At 45.8% G+C, this 15,315-nt stretch overlaps 1 protein-coding gene across 3 annotated transcripts in view; it reads left to right on the top strand.

Moving 5' to 3' along the window:
- Positions 1-15,315, top strand: part of WASHC1 (WASH complex subunit 1) — an 87,389-nt gene that overhangs the window by 56,435 nt on the left and 15,639 nt on the right. For all 3 annotated transcript variants that reach the window (XM_024217964.2, XM_024217963.2, XM_024217965.2), the window contains exon 3: positions 15,151-15,262. In XM_024217964.2, coding sequence (XP_024073732.1) covers positions 15,151-15,262 — 112 coding nt within the window. The remainder of the gene's footprint in view (positions 1-15,150; positions 15,263-15,315) is intronic.

The following is a 15,315-nucleotide window of genomic DNA, read 5'->3' as shown; positions in this document are numbered from 1 at the left end:
ATAGGAGTAAGTCAGTGGCATCAAAGCGAGTAGTCTGAACCCAGGTCTAAAACCTGAATAAGGATGAGCCTTTCTGATCCGGACCCGTGACAGCTCTCCTGTGCTCCTCCATGATAGACCTGTGAAATTGACAAGAAAGCCTCTGACAACTTGGGCTGTCACCCCAGGGTCGGGTTGGGAGGGTTCCAGCTAGAGCCCAGCTGCCCTGGGAGCTCCAGCTAGAGCCTGGCTGCCCCCCAGGTTCCTCTTTCCCAGCCGAGCTGCTGCCCGAGCTCTGGCAGGCAGCCTCTCACACTGCCCCTCTTAAGTTGGTGGAAGTGCTCCTGGTGAGGATGTGCACCACTGACAGAAGGAGGGCAGTGTGGACATGAATCACTGCAGTAATTACTGTGGTGGCTATAAGTTGACCTAATTATAGGTTGACTTAAGTTTGTAGTATAGACATGCCCTCAGTTTCTGGAACACAAGATGTAGCCACTGGGAAAAGGTGCTGTCTTACTGCCCATGCTGTAAGGAGGTCCATGTCTATGCTGTGGGCACTACAGCGGCACTGCTTTGGCGTTGTAGCTGTGCCGCTGTAGTACTGTAGTGTAGATGCCTCCTGTAGTGATGGAAGGGGTTTTTCCGTTGCTATAGGTAATCCACCTCTCTGAGGGGCGGTAGCTAGGTTATGGTAGCCTTCTTCAGTCAACCTAGCCACATCTCAACTAGGGGTTAGGGGGTTAGGTCAACATAGCTGTGGTACTAGGGTTGCCAATTTTGGTTGGACATATTCCTGGAGGTTTCATCACTGGACCATCTTTAATTAAAGATTAATTTTTATTTTCCTGGAGACTCCAGGATAATCCTGGAGGGTTAGCAACCCTCTACGATGTTCAGGAGTTATGAAAAATTCATACCCCTGAGCACTATAGCTATGTCAACTAACTTTGAAGTGTAGACCAGGCCCAGTGTGACTGTTCCTGAAATGTCATATGGTATGATTGCACCCTCAGACAGGAACAGTGGACACATGAACTTCAGCTTACTCTGCTGCCCACATCAACCCTATAACCATGCTCTGCCTCCCTCCATGTATGTGCCCTCTTACCCTGACATCGCTCCCAATCTCCACTCTCTTCATAACTTTCACAATGAGCAGCTCAAGCAAAGCTTGAGGCCTTCTGCAAACTGTGCTCTCGACCAAGGTCATGTGGGATCTTCCCTCCCTTCAGCCCATAACCTGCTTCAGACTGCTCCTAATAGCAGTGTGGTGGAGGAGCTCTAGTCCCACAGCGTGGAAGGTGAGCCAATCAAGAGTATTCCAGAAAGAGGGGATCGCTCTGGAGAGTCCTAGGGAAATAGTGGATGGAGGTTTCCTGTTTCCCCAATTAGGGGAAACATCGAGTTTTTTCCCTAGGTGGTTTCAGTTACCACCCCACAAATCTGTTACCAGGAAGCAGCTTGTACTCCACATCACGTGGCACTGGAGCATGAGCAGAGGGAAAAAAATCTCACTGTCATTTCAACCTGTCCCTGGTGGCATGGGACACCCCTTCCCGCCATCCCCAAAAATAAATGACTTAGCCTACAGGTTTGGCAGCACTGTCTGAACTGGCCCCAACTCCATCCGTCCTCCTGATGTCATTGTTTTCCTGTGCAATGTGATAGCTTTACCTTCTCAACCAGTTTCCATCACTTGAACTCCCACACACAGGCTTGAGTCCTTTCTCTTCCTATGGATGAGTTTCTTCTACTCAGTCAGCCCTGAAGGAGGAGACGCAGAGAAGTCACTTCATTTTATAGGCATGACTTCCATCAGGGATTTAGTGTGGAGGAAACTGTCTGGAAAATAACATTGAGTGACTTGAAATGTGTATTGCAGACTCCCACCAATATAAATGCGGGGAAGGGGAAGGAAGAGTGCAAAAGGTCTGCTCTTTACACTTGGCTGGCACGTTACGTTCTCTCTTTATGATCCTTTTTCTTTGACTAAATGTGGTGCTGTCAGTTGACGTTGTCTGAAATTCGATAGGATTGAGATCTCAGAGTGTAAATGCAATCTTTATGTCAGCAAAAAATCTATTTCTGGAGCTAGCAAACACTCATGAAATGAGGAAAACTCCATTTATAGAGTAAGGAAGGAGAAACCTCATTTGTTGAAGAAAAAATCCTGTTTTTTGAGAGAAAAAGAAGGGTCTGTTTCATGGAGGGAATGTGCCATCCTGTGAGATTGGAGGGGCGTGTGGCGGGGAGAGAATGGAAAATTTTGGGGGGGTTGGAGGATTATTTAGGTATAAGGGTTTTGTAAGTGCACTCCACCCTCTGCTCTCTAAATAGGTGAGCGTGTATCTTCTATGGCAGCTGCCTTTCTTAGTTTATCCAAGAATAGTGATCTTGTTATCCGAATTAAAGCACCTTTTAAACAAATGGGACTTGAACTTTTTACTACTAATACTGTGGTTTTGGAGCTGCATTCAATAGCTGTTTAAGAGGAGCCCCTTGATTCGGATGAGAAGCACATGAGCACTCCACATCAGCAGGATAGGGCTTTAGGAAAGAGGGTGGGATGCTGTATGGCTGGCATTCTGTCAGTTCTAGTGCTGTGGTAAGGTTGCAGAGAAGTGGAATGTCTTTTTGATTATCTAAGGGTACGTCTACACTACCCGCCGGATTAGTGGGTAGTGATCGATCTATCGGGGATCGATTTATCGCATCTAGTGTAGACGCAATAAATCGATCCCCGATTGCTCTGCTGTCGACTCCGGAACTCCACCAGGGCGAGAGGCGGAAGCGGAGTCGACGGGGGAGCGGCGGCCGTCGATCCCGCGCCGCGAGGACGCGAAGTAAGTGATTCTAAGTCGATCTAAGATACGTCAACTTCAGCTACGCTATTCTCGTAGCTGAAGTTGCGTATCTTAGGCTAGGTCTACACTACCCGCCTGAATCGGCGGGTAGAAATAGATCTCTCGGGGATCGAATTATCGCGTCTCGTCGGGACGCGACAATCGATCCCCGAATCGACGCTCTTACTCCACCAGCGGAGGTGGGAGTAAGCGCCGTCGACGGGGAGCCACGGAGGTCGATTTTGCCGCCGTCCTCACAGCGGGGTAAGTCGGCTCCGATACGTCGAATTCAGCTACGCTATTCGTGTAGCTGAATTTGCGTATCTTAAATCGACCTCCCCTGTAGTGAAGACCTGCCCTTAGATCGATCCCCCCCAGTGTAGACCAGGCCTAAGATATTTGAGGCACCTATCACCTTAGCATCTCAGCACCAAATGTAGTTCTGTAGAAAGCACAAGGTCCTGTGTTCGCTCCATGGTTCTAAGGAGTGAATTTTTTTCAAAGCTTATTTTTTCCTCTGAAACGTGGCTTTCTGAATATGGCATTGTTCAGACTTTTTCTTGCTGGTTCCATATCAAGGTGCTGATTTTTGAGATGTTTTTCTAGTCTTGCAAAAACTCATTCTGAGCTTTGAGAATCAAGCTGTGCTCTTTCTTTCTGAGGCATGGTCAGTCAAAGATTTTGCAGGCCAAATCATGCCCTCCGTTATACTTGTGCCTACTGCATTATCTGCCTATGGGGTTGGATGGCTGTTACATAGAACATAGTTTGTCCAGCAGAACCTTTGTTACTGACTGTGATGTGCCACAAGGAGAGAAGCCAGCATGTCTGTCAGAGCCCAGGTTGCATTTGTGGGAATGGTATTTAGAAAAACTTCTGTGCACTGAGCAAATTTGAGCAGGTATCAAGGAGATGCAAGAAAGATGGAATCCCATAATACCATTCTTAATGATTTGTCTACAATACACTTTCATTTTAAGGAAGTCATTACTTGGGACAGATTTATTCAAAAGGTGGGGCCTTTCATTGCACAGAGGTAAAGAAGATTACCTGTCTATAGCTGTTCTCAAACTGAGTCACTGGAGAGCCATGAGCTGTTTGAATCAGAATGATTAGCATCTATCTGTTCAAGCGGTGACCATTCTGCTCAGTGGAACACAGTCTGATTCATTCTAGGGGTGTGGTGGTGTTCAACAGAGTGTGCTCTGCCTCTGATATTTATACAGCCTCTCTGGTGGAGTATCATCTTCTTAATATAAACCCTAGGCCTCAGCTTTTTTCAGTGGTGAGCCCGATGACCCCACCACTCTGAGACTGGGTTGCTGGCTTCAGTATTTGTGTTTCTCACGGTGGCTCCTTCCACTGGTCCCAAAGACCGTGAACTCCTGTTGGGGTCTTAGCCTTTTTGGAAGCTGTACAACAAGCAGATGTTTGCAGTGACATAGGACAGCTATTTCAAAACAAGACAGCATATATTAGTCACCTGGAACATACTATTTTAGGGTCACAGGGTTAGAATGGTAGAGTAAACTGTTCATGCATGTTTCTCTCCTAGCTTGCTAGCTTCTTCTTTTTTCAGTTTGGTGGGCCCTTCTTTGCCTTGGTCTGAGAGGTAGAGTCCCTGCTTGCAGAAGGCGGCCTGCCTCCCTCACTGGTCCTGGATCCTATCACCTCACTGCATGGGGCAGCCCGCATCCTTGGTGTTCACACGTTTTGTCTCCCTTGCCTGGTATTAGAAGTTAATGTCCAGTCAGCGGTCATCCATTGCCTTTCCAAGGTAGCTCCATTCACATGTTGACAGTTGTTGATAGGCATGTCTGCGTTGGTATGAAAACTATGTGACAAATACCCATCTCTTATTCCCCTAATCCATGAAAGAAATGAACCCCTTCATTCCCACTAGGTAACAGTACAAAAGTGAGTGGTGGAGACAGTCACACATTTTTTCATAAAAATAATACAGACATTTCCCATGTTCTCCACAGGGTGTCAAAGGTTTTTTGTGGGCAACTAAACATAACCCCCCGCGTGTGTAAGCAAGCACTGTGGTCTCCTCAGGGGAGGTGTTGGGGTCACAGCTGGACAGTAGAAGATGAGCCTATCTGAAGGAATGTTCATTTGCGATACAGAAAAGTTGGCGAAATACTTGTGTACAAGTAGCTTGTTACCAAGCCTTTGCTACTAGAGTGAACCTTTTGAGATAGACCTGGGAGCTGAAATTAGAAGCACAGATGAGGAAAGGAACATGTCAGTCAAGGGTTGGGTTTTTTTTTTTTTAGAGCCAGTGATAAACTGGCAGCAAGAATGAACTGATAGCCTGTCAAGCAGGGGCTTTGAGTTACTGGGAGAGGATATTTTCTGGTGCTGCTGGACTTACTAATCCTGGAAAAAATGATGAGGGCTCTTGACATTTAAGAACTAATTGGCAGTAGTGATCACAAGATAGTGATGAAGATCTCTGGCACCCGAACAAAAACAGCTAGAAAAATGTTGGCAGAAAAACTTTGAATGGTAGGGCAGGGAGGAGTAGAGACAGATTTAGATTGATACAATGAATTGTAAGAGGGGTTAATTACTATAGCAAATATGTAGAAAGAAGTGAACATGTCACCAGGAAGAACAAGGACTTGGATACCATGATGATGGGCAACTCTTTAAAAGCCCAGGTGGTCCACTTACCAAACCTGCTGGCATCCAAACTGTTGGGGAGGGAAAGACAAAATGACTGGCCCTCATTAGAAGGTGCAAGTTGAAAGGAGACAGAAACAAGTGGGAGAAGAAAGCCCGTGCTGCTCCGGCAAAACTGTCTGCTGGTGTTTCTCTTAGGGCTAGTCTACACTGGCAACTTTAAAGAGCTCTCCCAGCACTCTAAAAAAACCACCTCCACAAGGGGCGTAGCTACCAGCGCTGGTGCACTGTCAATACTGGCGCTTTACAGCACTGAAACTTGTTGCGCTCAGGGGGGTGTTTTTTCACATCCCTGAGCAAGAAAGTTGCAGCGCTGTAAAGTGCCAGTGTAGACAAGCCCTTACACAGTGCAGGTTACAAGCTCTTTGCTTGTGGGATAGGCTGCTTTGCCATGGCAGGCCCTTTCTCTGACTTGGGCTTGTCTCCTCCTGAATAAGCTAATTTTAGTTATTCATGGATGGATCAGTGTTTTTATGAAGGATGACATTTAAAGTATACACTTAGATATACAGGACTTAGTGTTCATAGCAGGACCATCTTCTGACAGGCAAAGTGTTGAGGGCTTCAGCTTATCACTAACATGCAAAGAGCATGCTGTTTGATCACACGCTCCATCGAAGGGTGGGAAAATACCATAAATAAAGCAAAGGAGTTCATTGGTGAGACCCCAGTTTGAGGACATCTGAAGGGGGTTACATCTTTGGTCCAGAGAACGGGGGGCAGGGGTAAATAAGCTTAAGCCTGTGCAAAATCTTGCTATTTATTTACTCTATGCACTGTTATAGCCATGTCCCTCCCAGGATACTGAATATTACCTCACCCACTTTGTGTCTCTATTTATTTACTGTTATTTAGTCTGGAAAAATAAGTAGTTGTAGGAGAGCTGCATTGCAGTGCAGAAGTACTTTAAAAAAAAAAGTGTGTGTGGGGGGGGGGGGGGTTCAGATTTAGTCAAACCATTACAAGTAAGCTGCAGCTGGAAAACATGTGGCCACCCATGGGAACTTAACAAAAAGAAAGCTCAAGTTAAATAGTGGCTAGAACAAGAGCCTGGAAATCAGAATTCCTGGAGTTCTATTGCTGACTATCACAGCCTGGCTTTTTGACAGGGGACATGTAACTCTGCCCCTTTGTGTCATAGGTATTGAGGCTTATTTAACATTTGGGAATTGCTTTGAGCTCCTGGGATGAAAAGCAATGAAATTCAAACCATTATTAGATTAAATACACAGAGAGGTCATTTTCCTAGGAGGGTGATCAGCATGTGGCGTTCTGTCACAGGGAGAAGATTCCACGTACTAGAATTTGGAGGTAGGGGGAGCGGAATGGCTAGTGCTTTGAACACTGGTTATCTTTTTTTATTTTTGTACTTGTGTGGAAAAATTTGCTGTTAGTACAGCACGTAGCACAATGGGGCCCCTAGGTGCTACTCGTAAGAAATAATCACCTGTCATGGGATCATAAGATTTGCACCATACTGTATTGAACAATTGGCCCATCAAGTCTGGTATCTTTCAATTGGAGGATCTAAACGTGTTAATGAATGAAGTCTAACACACCTGTGAGGTAAATATTATCCTTTTTTACATGGGGGAAACTGCATCAAAGAACTACATGCCTAAAGTCATGTAGAATGTCTGTAGCAGAGCCGGGAATTAAACCCATGAGTCCTGGACTCCTTGGACTCCAGCCATGAAATAGCCCTTCCTCTAGGGTGTGTCTACATTAGATTTCCCTCTGTTGTTAGCACAGGATGCAGCTCCCCGTGGATATGCTAGTTATGAAAACACTAGTGCTTAACACTCTGGGTACCACTGATGAGAAATGTTAAACTTGATGTAGACTAGGTTTAAGGTGCTTAACAAAGGATTCTGATTTGTGTGTGCAGAGGATTAACCAAGATCTCAGATTTGAGATTGGAAAGGAATTTCTCCCCAGGATGTATTTGGAAATACCACTGGAACCCTGATTGCAACAGTAAATTTATAGCTGCTGATTTGTGGGGGGGTTGAGCCCTGGGAGGGGAAGATCCTTAGTTGTGGGCTGTGAATAGGACAAAATTGTGGTAGCCTGGACTTTCATTTAGGCCTGGTCTACACTGGGGGGGGGGAGGTGTCGATCTAAGTTACGCAACTTCAGCTACGTGACTAACGTAGCTGAAGTCGACGTACTTAGACCTACTCACCGCGGTGTCTTCACTGCGGTGAGTCGACTGCTGCCACTCCCCCGTCGACTCTGCCTGTGCCTCTCGCAGCGGTAGAGTTCAGAAGTCAACGGGAGAGCGCTCGGGGGTCGATTTATCGCGTCTTGACTACAGGCAATAAATCAATCCCCGCTGGATCTGCCGATTCAGCAGGTAGTGTAGACATACCCTTAGTCTTAATTCATTGTGCTGGGAACACTCTGTGGAATGAAAAATTCAGCGACAAAAGGAAATTATTTTTGAGTGTGAAAACATACCCTGTGTAATGTAATGCACACAAGATCCTGCTGCATGTAACCTGACTGTATGAGCTCTGAAAGGATGTTTGGGCTCTAGAGAAATGGGACTATATGCTAACACTTAGACACCTGCAAATCAGGCTCAAGGAGTAATCAAAGTGTGATAAACATTAATTAGGGTAATAACCAACCCCTTACTGGAGGAAGAAATGCTGATTACGTTATCTCACTTAGGATTTCATTCTGTCAAGGATGGTGCTAGATGACAGTTTTTGATTACACTTACTCAGACATGAAAAAAGACTCTAAAAAGCTGCTTAAATGTGAAGGAGAAAGAGAGCAGAAGGCAAACAAGCTGAATTTTTTTCTTTAACTGAGTGATTTAACTTATTTGACTTTCTGGTGAAAACATACTCTTATTCACTGCCTTTCAAACTTTTGAAGGGAATTGGTATTTTTAATGGACTCTGAATGCTTCCCTGAACAACCATAAATTGTAAGTGTCTTTTGCAGCTTTTTTTCTCTTGCTCATTCCTCCACTGTTATGAGGAAATGCTGGCTGGCGTGGCAGAGTGATTAGTGGTTAGAGTATGGGATTGCTTGTCAGGTGTCCTAGAATCTATTCGTGACTCTGCCATGGATTACTGCATGACATGGGGTGCTCAATCTCTCTGTGCTCATTTACCAATCTGTAAAAGGGTGTCCTACCCAACACCCAGAAGTATTAAGGCTTTACGCACACTTCAGTCCCTAGGTGCAGAGCTCGCTCAAGCCAATCTACTGCCCTAAGTAAAACTTCAGTGTGACACTCCCATCATATCTCCTTTAAAGTTTGCAGCAAGGACGGGCTCCTCATCTGCCCCCCACAACCCTTCCAGTGGAGCCGCTCAGCTTATCCACAGCGGGACCCAAGCACCCCCCCATCTGTTAGGCCCCCAGCAGCATCCAACCGGCCCCCACACTTTTCCAAATGAGCTCCTTCTCATCTAGACTCTTCTGTCACTTCAGAATGGGGATCCTTGTTCCACAGGTGTATCTTGGGCACAGTGTCAAGACAAAATCCCATTTACTGTATATTGGCCAAGGCAGCAGCATTTTGTTCTACTTACTTCTTCCTGCAGGCCATGTAGTGCTCCCCTCTTTGCTCTGGCTAACACTCTCTGTTCACCCCTTCAGGGCCTCTTCCAGAGTCCTGCAGTTGTTATAAAATTCAGGATGCACTGAACCAGGAGCTACTGCTTCTAACCTTTGCCTCTAACCCGCCCTCCCACTGGGAAGGGTAATTTAAGCAGGGCCTTCCCATTTTATTACCTTACAAAAACTTTTGGTAAATGTTGGAACTCCTAAAAAACCAAGGGCATGTAGCGTTAACCTGACAAGTGCATGTAGCCGATTGGCTAACTCTGCTAGTATCCCCTTCCCCTCCATGGAGTCACTCAATGTGAGGGCCCAGGGCTGCAGCTCAAGCTGTCACAGAGCCAGAGACTGGCTTGCCCCTTGTATATACAGTACATTTTTAGGGAAAAGTCATTTAATACTTCAGCTGCTTTATCCTCGTGTGCGCCCTCATTTCTCATTCCATTCTGTAATGTTCTTTCTCCTTGGCTGATCGCTTACTTTTGTACTTCAGATATAAAATTGGTGTTGCTTGGTATTCCAGGGAGATCTATTCACAGCCTCTCTTTGCATTTCTGATAATCCTCCGTATTTGTCTAACTTCCCCATATTTCTGATCCCTCTTTCCATCTTTGGGTGATCTCTTACCCATTGAATCTGTCCAGGACCTAGTTACGGATTGTGAATCACCCTTCTCTGCCTTGACCCATCCCACATGTAGTTGAGTCTAAGGCTTTGTCTACACTTGCAACTGAACGACAAAACTTTTGTCGTTAAGAGGTGTTAAAACACACACACACACACACACACACGAAAGACAAAATTTTAGTCAAGGAAAAGCGTCGATGTGAACAGCGCTTTGGCTACTGCCGCTCGTTGGGGGTGGAAGTTTTTTGCTGGCAAGAGAGCTCTCTCCTACCAACAAACAGCGGCACTGCGCGCCTTTTAGCGACATGGCTGTAGCAACATAGCCATGTCGCTAAAAGGTGTGTAGTGTAGACAAAGCCTAATACAGTTTTTCCTCAGGCTGCTTTACTATGGGGTGTGTCTTGAAAGTCCTCTGTCCTACTTTTGTATCCTTTCTAGTTCAAAAGTTGGCATTGAGATGTGCTTTTTGGAAGCACCTTCCTTCACATCTGGTCCATCTCTGATCCCCTCTAATCCCATATAAATCACACAGGCTTTGGCTTCAGGGACTGTTGGTTTATGATTGTCCTGTCCAGAGACACTTTCATAGGAACGTAGGATTTTTGTCAGTGCTGGATTACACTATTGGTCCATTGAGTCTAATGTCCTGCCTGTAGCAGTGACTGCTGTCTGATGCTTCAAATCCTCTCCCCATTGGAGGGGGATGTATGAAAAATGAGTTACAATTCTAAAAGCTCAGTGTTGAGGATCTCCCAATAAAGATATGAGTGGATGAGGTAACAGGAAGTGCTGTTGTGGAGAAACTGGCCATTGACTCACTGGCTGTAGGCAGTGTCAAAGAGGTGGGTTTTGAAAGGGGTGGGGAATAGGTGAGATGGGATGGAGTATTCCCATCATCTGGTGTGGCCGGAGCAAGGAGTTCACCTCTGACAGAGAGGAGCTTAAAGGAGCAAGTTGGGTGCAGGAACAGATGAGATCTGTGCTAGATAGCTGGAGGGCTTTGAATGTGAAGGTGTGTGTGTGTGTGTGTGTGTGTAGTGAAGCTGTAGCAGTTGAAAGGACGGGTTTAAAACCCATCTGGATTCTAAATCTGGATTTAAAACTAATCCATTAGAGAAACCTGTACTACCTCCCCCAAGACAACTGTTTTTGGGTGTGGGGGGATGGTTATTCTGGTTTTGAACTAGGATCTGTACTTAAATATGGGTGATGTGGTCACATGCCTTGCTCAGACACTGTTCTCCTTTCCCTGCGTGTGGAGGCTCCGTGAGAGGAGGGGGAGAGATCTTGCTGCCTGCATGCTCCTCTCTGGAGCTCCAAAGTGACATTGAAACCAAGAAGGGAGCGTCTCAGGCAGAACGGAGTACTGAGAGCAAGATCACTAACAAACAGCAGTGACTAATACGAGCACAATCCGTTTAAATATTAATAGCACTGTCTGCTGTTTAGGGTTCAGGCGGTGCATTCTATTTACATGGACCAATCCCAGACCCCCAGCTACCTTTAAAAAAAACAAACAAACAAACAAACAAAAAAACCTTACGCTTACCCCTCCATTTTAAATACATGGCTAAAACGTACCTAACGCAGCACTCAAGTAGAGCACTTTGCCCCCAGAAACGAATGGACGAGCTCTCCATCCCGTCAAATGTCCTACCTTTTCACACGCGTATGGCCGCCTCCTGGAAGTGAGCTCTCGTATCACTGCAATAGAAAGGGTGAAGCTTCCAGAGAGTTCTTTAATGGGAGTCTTACTTTTGTATGTATTTTTCAAAGGATACCTGTACAGTACAGTCTTTCTTAGGGAGAACACTGAGCTTTCTTTAAATTTCTGTATATCAGTGTAACTTGAAATTTAAACTCACACTACACTACAACGTTCTAACTTCTAGGTCCCTACACATGTGATGGGTATTCACTGCATTAGTCGGATTGAGGTGACTTAATCATTTTTTTATACTTCCCTTGCTCAGCAAGAAATAGATTAATTCCTGAGGATTGTCTGTACTGCTCCTGTGATAGGTGCCTGTAGCCATACCACTGCAGGCTAAGCTTTTGTCAGATCTGCCAAACTCAGCAGGATTAGGCCTGGTAAATCCTGGGATGGGAGAACACAAAGGAAAATGCAAGGTGCTTCAGGGAATATCATTGGTGATTCAGTACAGCGTACTCTTCTGAGTTGGTATTCAACAACTTCCCCAGGGGAGGGCTTGCTGTCTCCAAGTGCTGTCTTTAGATGGGATTTGAGACAGAGGCCCCGATAACTTGTGATCATTATTTTTAAAAAACAAACTCCATATTTCCTTTGCATGCAGTTTTCATCTTCACTTCCTGTCCTAGTTGTGATAGTAAGTTGTGCACCAGCTGCCATACATATTCCATCTAGAGGTGGCCACATTTCAGCGATTCTTATATAAGTAGGGCTTGTAAAGTGCTTTGGCTGAGAGGTGCTTTCTTCTCTTCTCTCTTCCCTTCTCCCTGACCACTGCTTGTGTGCAATAGTCGTACTAGTCATACGTGGCTTACTTGGGAGAGAAATATAGCCACTGTTTCTGTTGTGCCAATGGAAAATAAATGCTGACATGTTGACCATCATAAAGTACTTCTTTGAGCTGTGTGACTTTCATGATGCTGGAGTGCAGGCCAGGGAGGGAAATGAAGCTATGGAAATCTCCACTCCTGTAAAACATGGCGAGGTGGAAAATCAATGTCTGTAAAACTCAGATCATTGAGGAAAGAACCTGCTTCCCACCATCTAAATGTTTTAAAAGCAATGAAAAGGTGGGGAGCTGGCTGTCCCATGGAATTGGTAGTGGGATAAAGTCACCCCCAGGCCTCTTAGAATCTGGCCCAGGTTGTGGAGACAATAAATCATTCCTGTCTGATGACCAGGGGTCTCTGTTTAAGCCATGCACCTGTGCAGGCATCCCATGGAGCTGCCAGCGGGGAGGGTAGAGGGTAGCACTCCAGGGCTCTAGCTGGCTCTGCTATTGTTTGGCTCTCCTCACCATAGTAGTTGAGCCCCTCACAGTCTCTAATGTATTAATCCTTGCAACAACTCTGAGGTAGGGAAGTGCTGTCATCCCCATTCTACCGGGGGGGAGCAGAGAGCACAGACTAAGTGACATGTCCTCCTAGGCCATACAGGGAGTGTTTGGTAGAGCCAGAATTGACCCCAGGTCTCTGGACTCAGAGTCCAAGTCCACCACATTAACCATAAGGCTCCTCTTCCCTGGACTGCTGTTGACTAGCAGGAGGGGGATGCTCTAGGGCTTCCCCTTCCCCAGTTGCTTCCCATGCCATGGCAGTGCTCAAGGGCACCTCTTCTCACAGCTGCAGGCAGTGGGGGAAGGGACTCAAATACTCTCCCTCCAATCTGTCTGCATCGCTCAATGAAAGTGAGGAGGAGGGCGTGGGATGGAAAAGGGGTGATAAGGAGAAGTGGGAGGAAGGTGAGTGGATGAAGAGGAGATGGAGTGAGGGAGATGGTCAAATGTGAAGAGAAGAGACTGCTACTGTGGGTCTGAAACATGAGCTCAGGCAGCCTTCTGCACACAGATAGGGACACACGAAACGGACAAATCAGTACAGCGTCTGTGAGAAACTTGCGCCTCCTCAGACTATCAGGATTCTGTGAGGGAACTAACAGAATAGAGGTGCAAGGAGAATCAATAAATTATATTTGAACTTTCAAAAAGCCTTTGACAAAGTCCCTCTCAGGAGGCTGCTAAGGAAACTAAGTAGTCTCGGGTGAAAGATAAAGTCACATCATGGATTTTAGGCTGGTGAGAGAGGAAAGCAAAGCAGAAATAAATGGTCAATTTTCAGCATCAAAGGAGGTTAATAGTGAGGTGCCCCCAGGATCCGTACTAGGAACAGTGTTAATCAATATTCTTATTAAGGATCCAAAAGAGGTGAACAGTGAGTAGCAAAATTTGCTGGTGATACAAATGTTGAAGATAATAAAGACTGGAGAGATTGTGAAGAGCTTCTGAAGGACGTAGCAAAGTTAGGCAATTGGGTAACGCTATGACAGATGAAATTCAGTGAAGACAAATGCTTTGTAATGCACACCAAAAGGAGCAACTTGAACTACTCAGAGAAGCCATCAGTGTATAAATTAACTGGAACCACTCAGTGGAGAGGAAGGGTGGGTGGTGGGAAGGGAATGAATCTGGCCACTGGGCTTGTACCATAAAGCCACTACATAGTCATAAAAAGAATGAGGAGTACTTGTGGCACCTTAGAGACTAACAAATTTATTTGAGCATAAGCTTTCGTGGGCTACAGCCCACTTCATCAGATGCATAGAATGGAACATATAGTAAGGAGATATATATACATACAGAGAACATGAAAAGGTGGGAGTTGCCCTACCAACTCTAAGAGGCTAATTAATTAAGATGAACTATTATCAGCAGGAAAAAAAAAACTTTTGTAGTGATAATCAAGATGGCCCATTTCAGACAATTGTCAAGAAGGTGTGAGGATACTTAACATGGGGAAATAGATTCAATTAGTGTAATGGCCCAGCCATTCCCAGTTTCTATTCAAGCCTAAATTAATGGTATCTAGTTTGCATATTCATTCAAGTTCAGCAGTCATAGGAATTGCCAATCTGAAATAAGGTGATGGTCTCAGTCCTGTTCCTAGTGGTCAGGTGACCATGTCATATTGTAAGGTCTTTGGGACGGGAACTGTATCACTTGTGTATTGTACAGGGCCGAGCACACTGGTGCTTAATAATAAATAGTGCCTAGCTCTCATATGGTGCTTTTCATCCATAACTTAAAGTACTTTGATACTGATCTCCTTTATAATGCTTTTGAAAGCGCCTAATGAAAAGCACAGTAAGAGCTAGGTAGTGGTACTGATACTCCAAAGGAGGTTGGTATCATTATTCCCATTTTATAGATGGGGAACCTGAGGCACAGAGTGGGGTGGTGATTTCCCCAAGGTCACCCAGTAGGCAAGTGGCAGAGCTGGAACTAGAACCCAGGTCTCTGGAGTCCTAGTCCAGTGCTTTCGCCACTATGCCATGCTGCCTTCCCTTTTATTAAAGGATTTTAATAATAAAAAACCACTCAGCAGTTGATACCAATTGGACCTCTTGATAGCAGTCTCAGCAGAGGGCCGGGATTCACCAGGCTGGTTGTTCCTGCTTCCCCCTGGCCTTTTTCCATTTGGGTCAGTCAGCAGTGAGGGGAACGCTGCCCTAGCTATACCTGTTTGCAGAAACATGGAAGACTTAAATCCCTAGAGCTATCAGGCCAGCATGTTTCACCAGCACTAAACTTACCCTGCTGCAAAGTGCAGTCTGCCGAGAGCCATGTCCTTCCCCCTCCGGCATGAGCACGTGGGGGTCCTTGCTTTTGCAGAAGTGTCTCTGGATCCTGGAGTCTTACCCTGGGGGAATGTGTTTACCCCTCAGAATCTCCCAGCGGGTGGAGGCCAGCCGGATGCAGCTGCAGGCAATCGGAGAGAGAGTCTCACTGGCTCAGGCTAAGATTGAGAAGATAAAGGGCAGCAAGAAGGCGATTAAGGTAGTGGGTGCTTTTCACAGCCGCCTTTGTAGGCTGCGCAGCCATCCTCTGGG

The sequence above is a fragment of the Terrapene carolina genome, unplaced genomic scaffold (genome assembly GCF_002925995.2).
Source record: "Terrapene carolina triunguis isolate 2854851 unplaced genomic scaffold, T_m_triunguis-2.0 Scaffold247, whole genome shotgun sequence".
In the NCBI taxonomy this organism is placed as follows: domain Eukaryota; kingdom Metazoa; phylum Chordata; order Testudines; family Emydidae; genus Terrapene; species Terrapene triunguis.
This window is presented reverse-complemented; position numbering and strand designations above follow the sequence as displayed.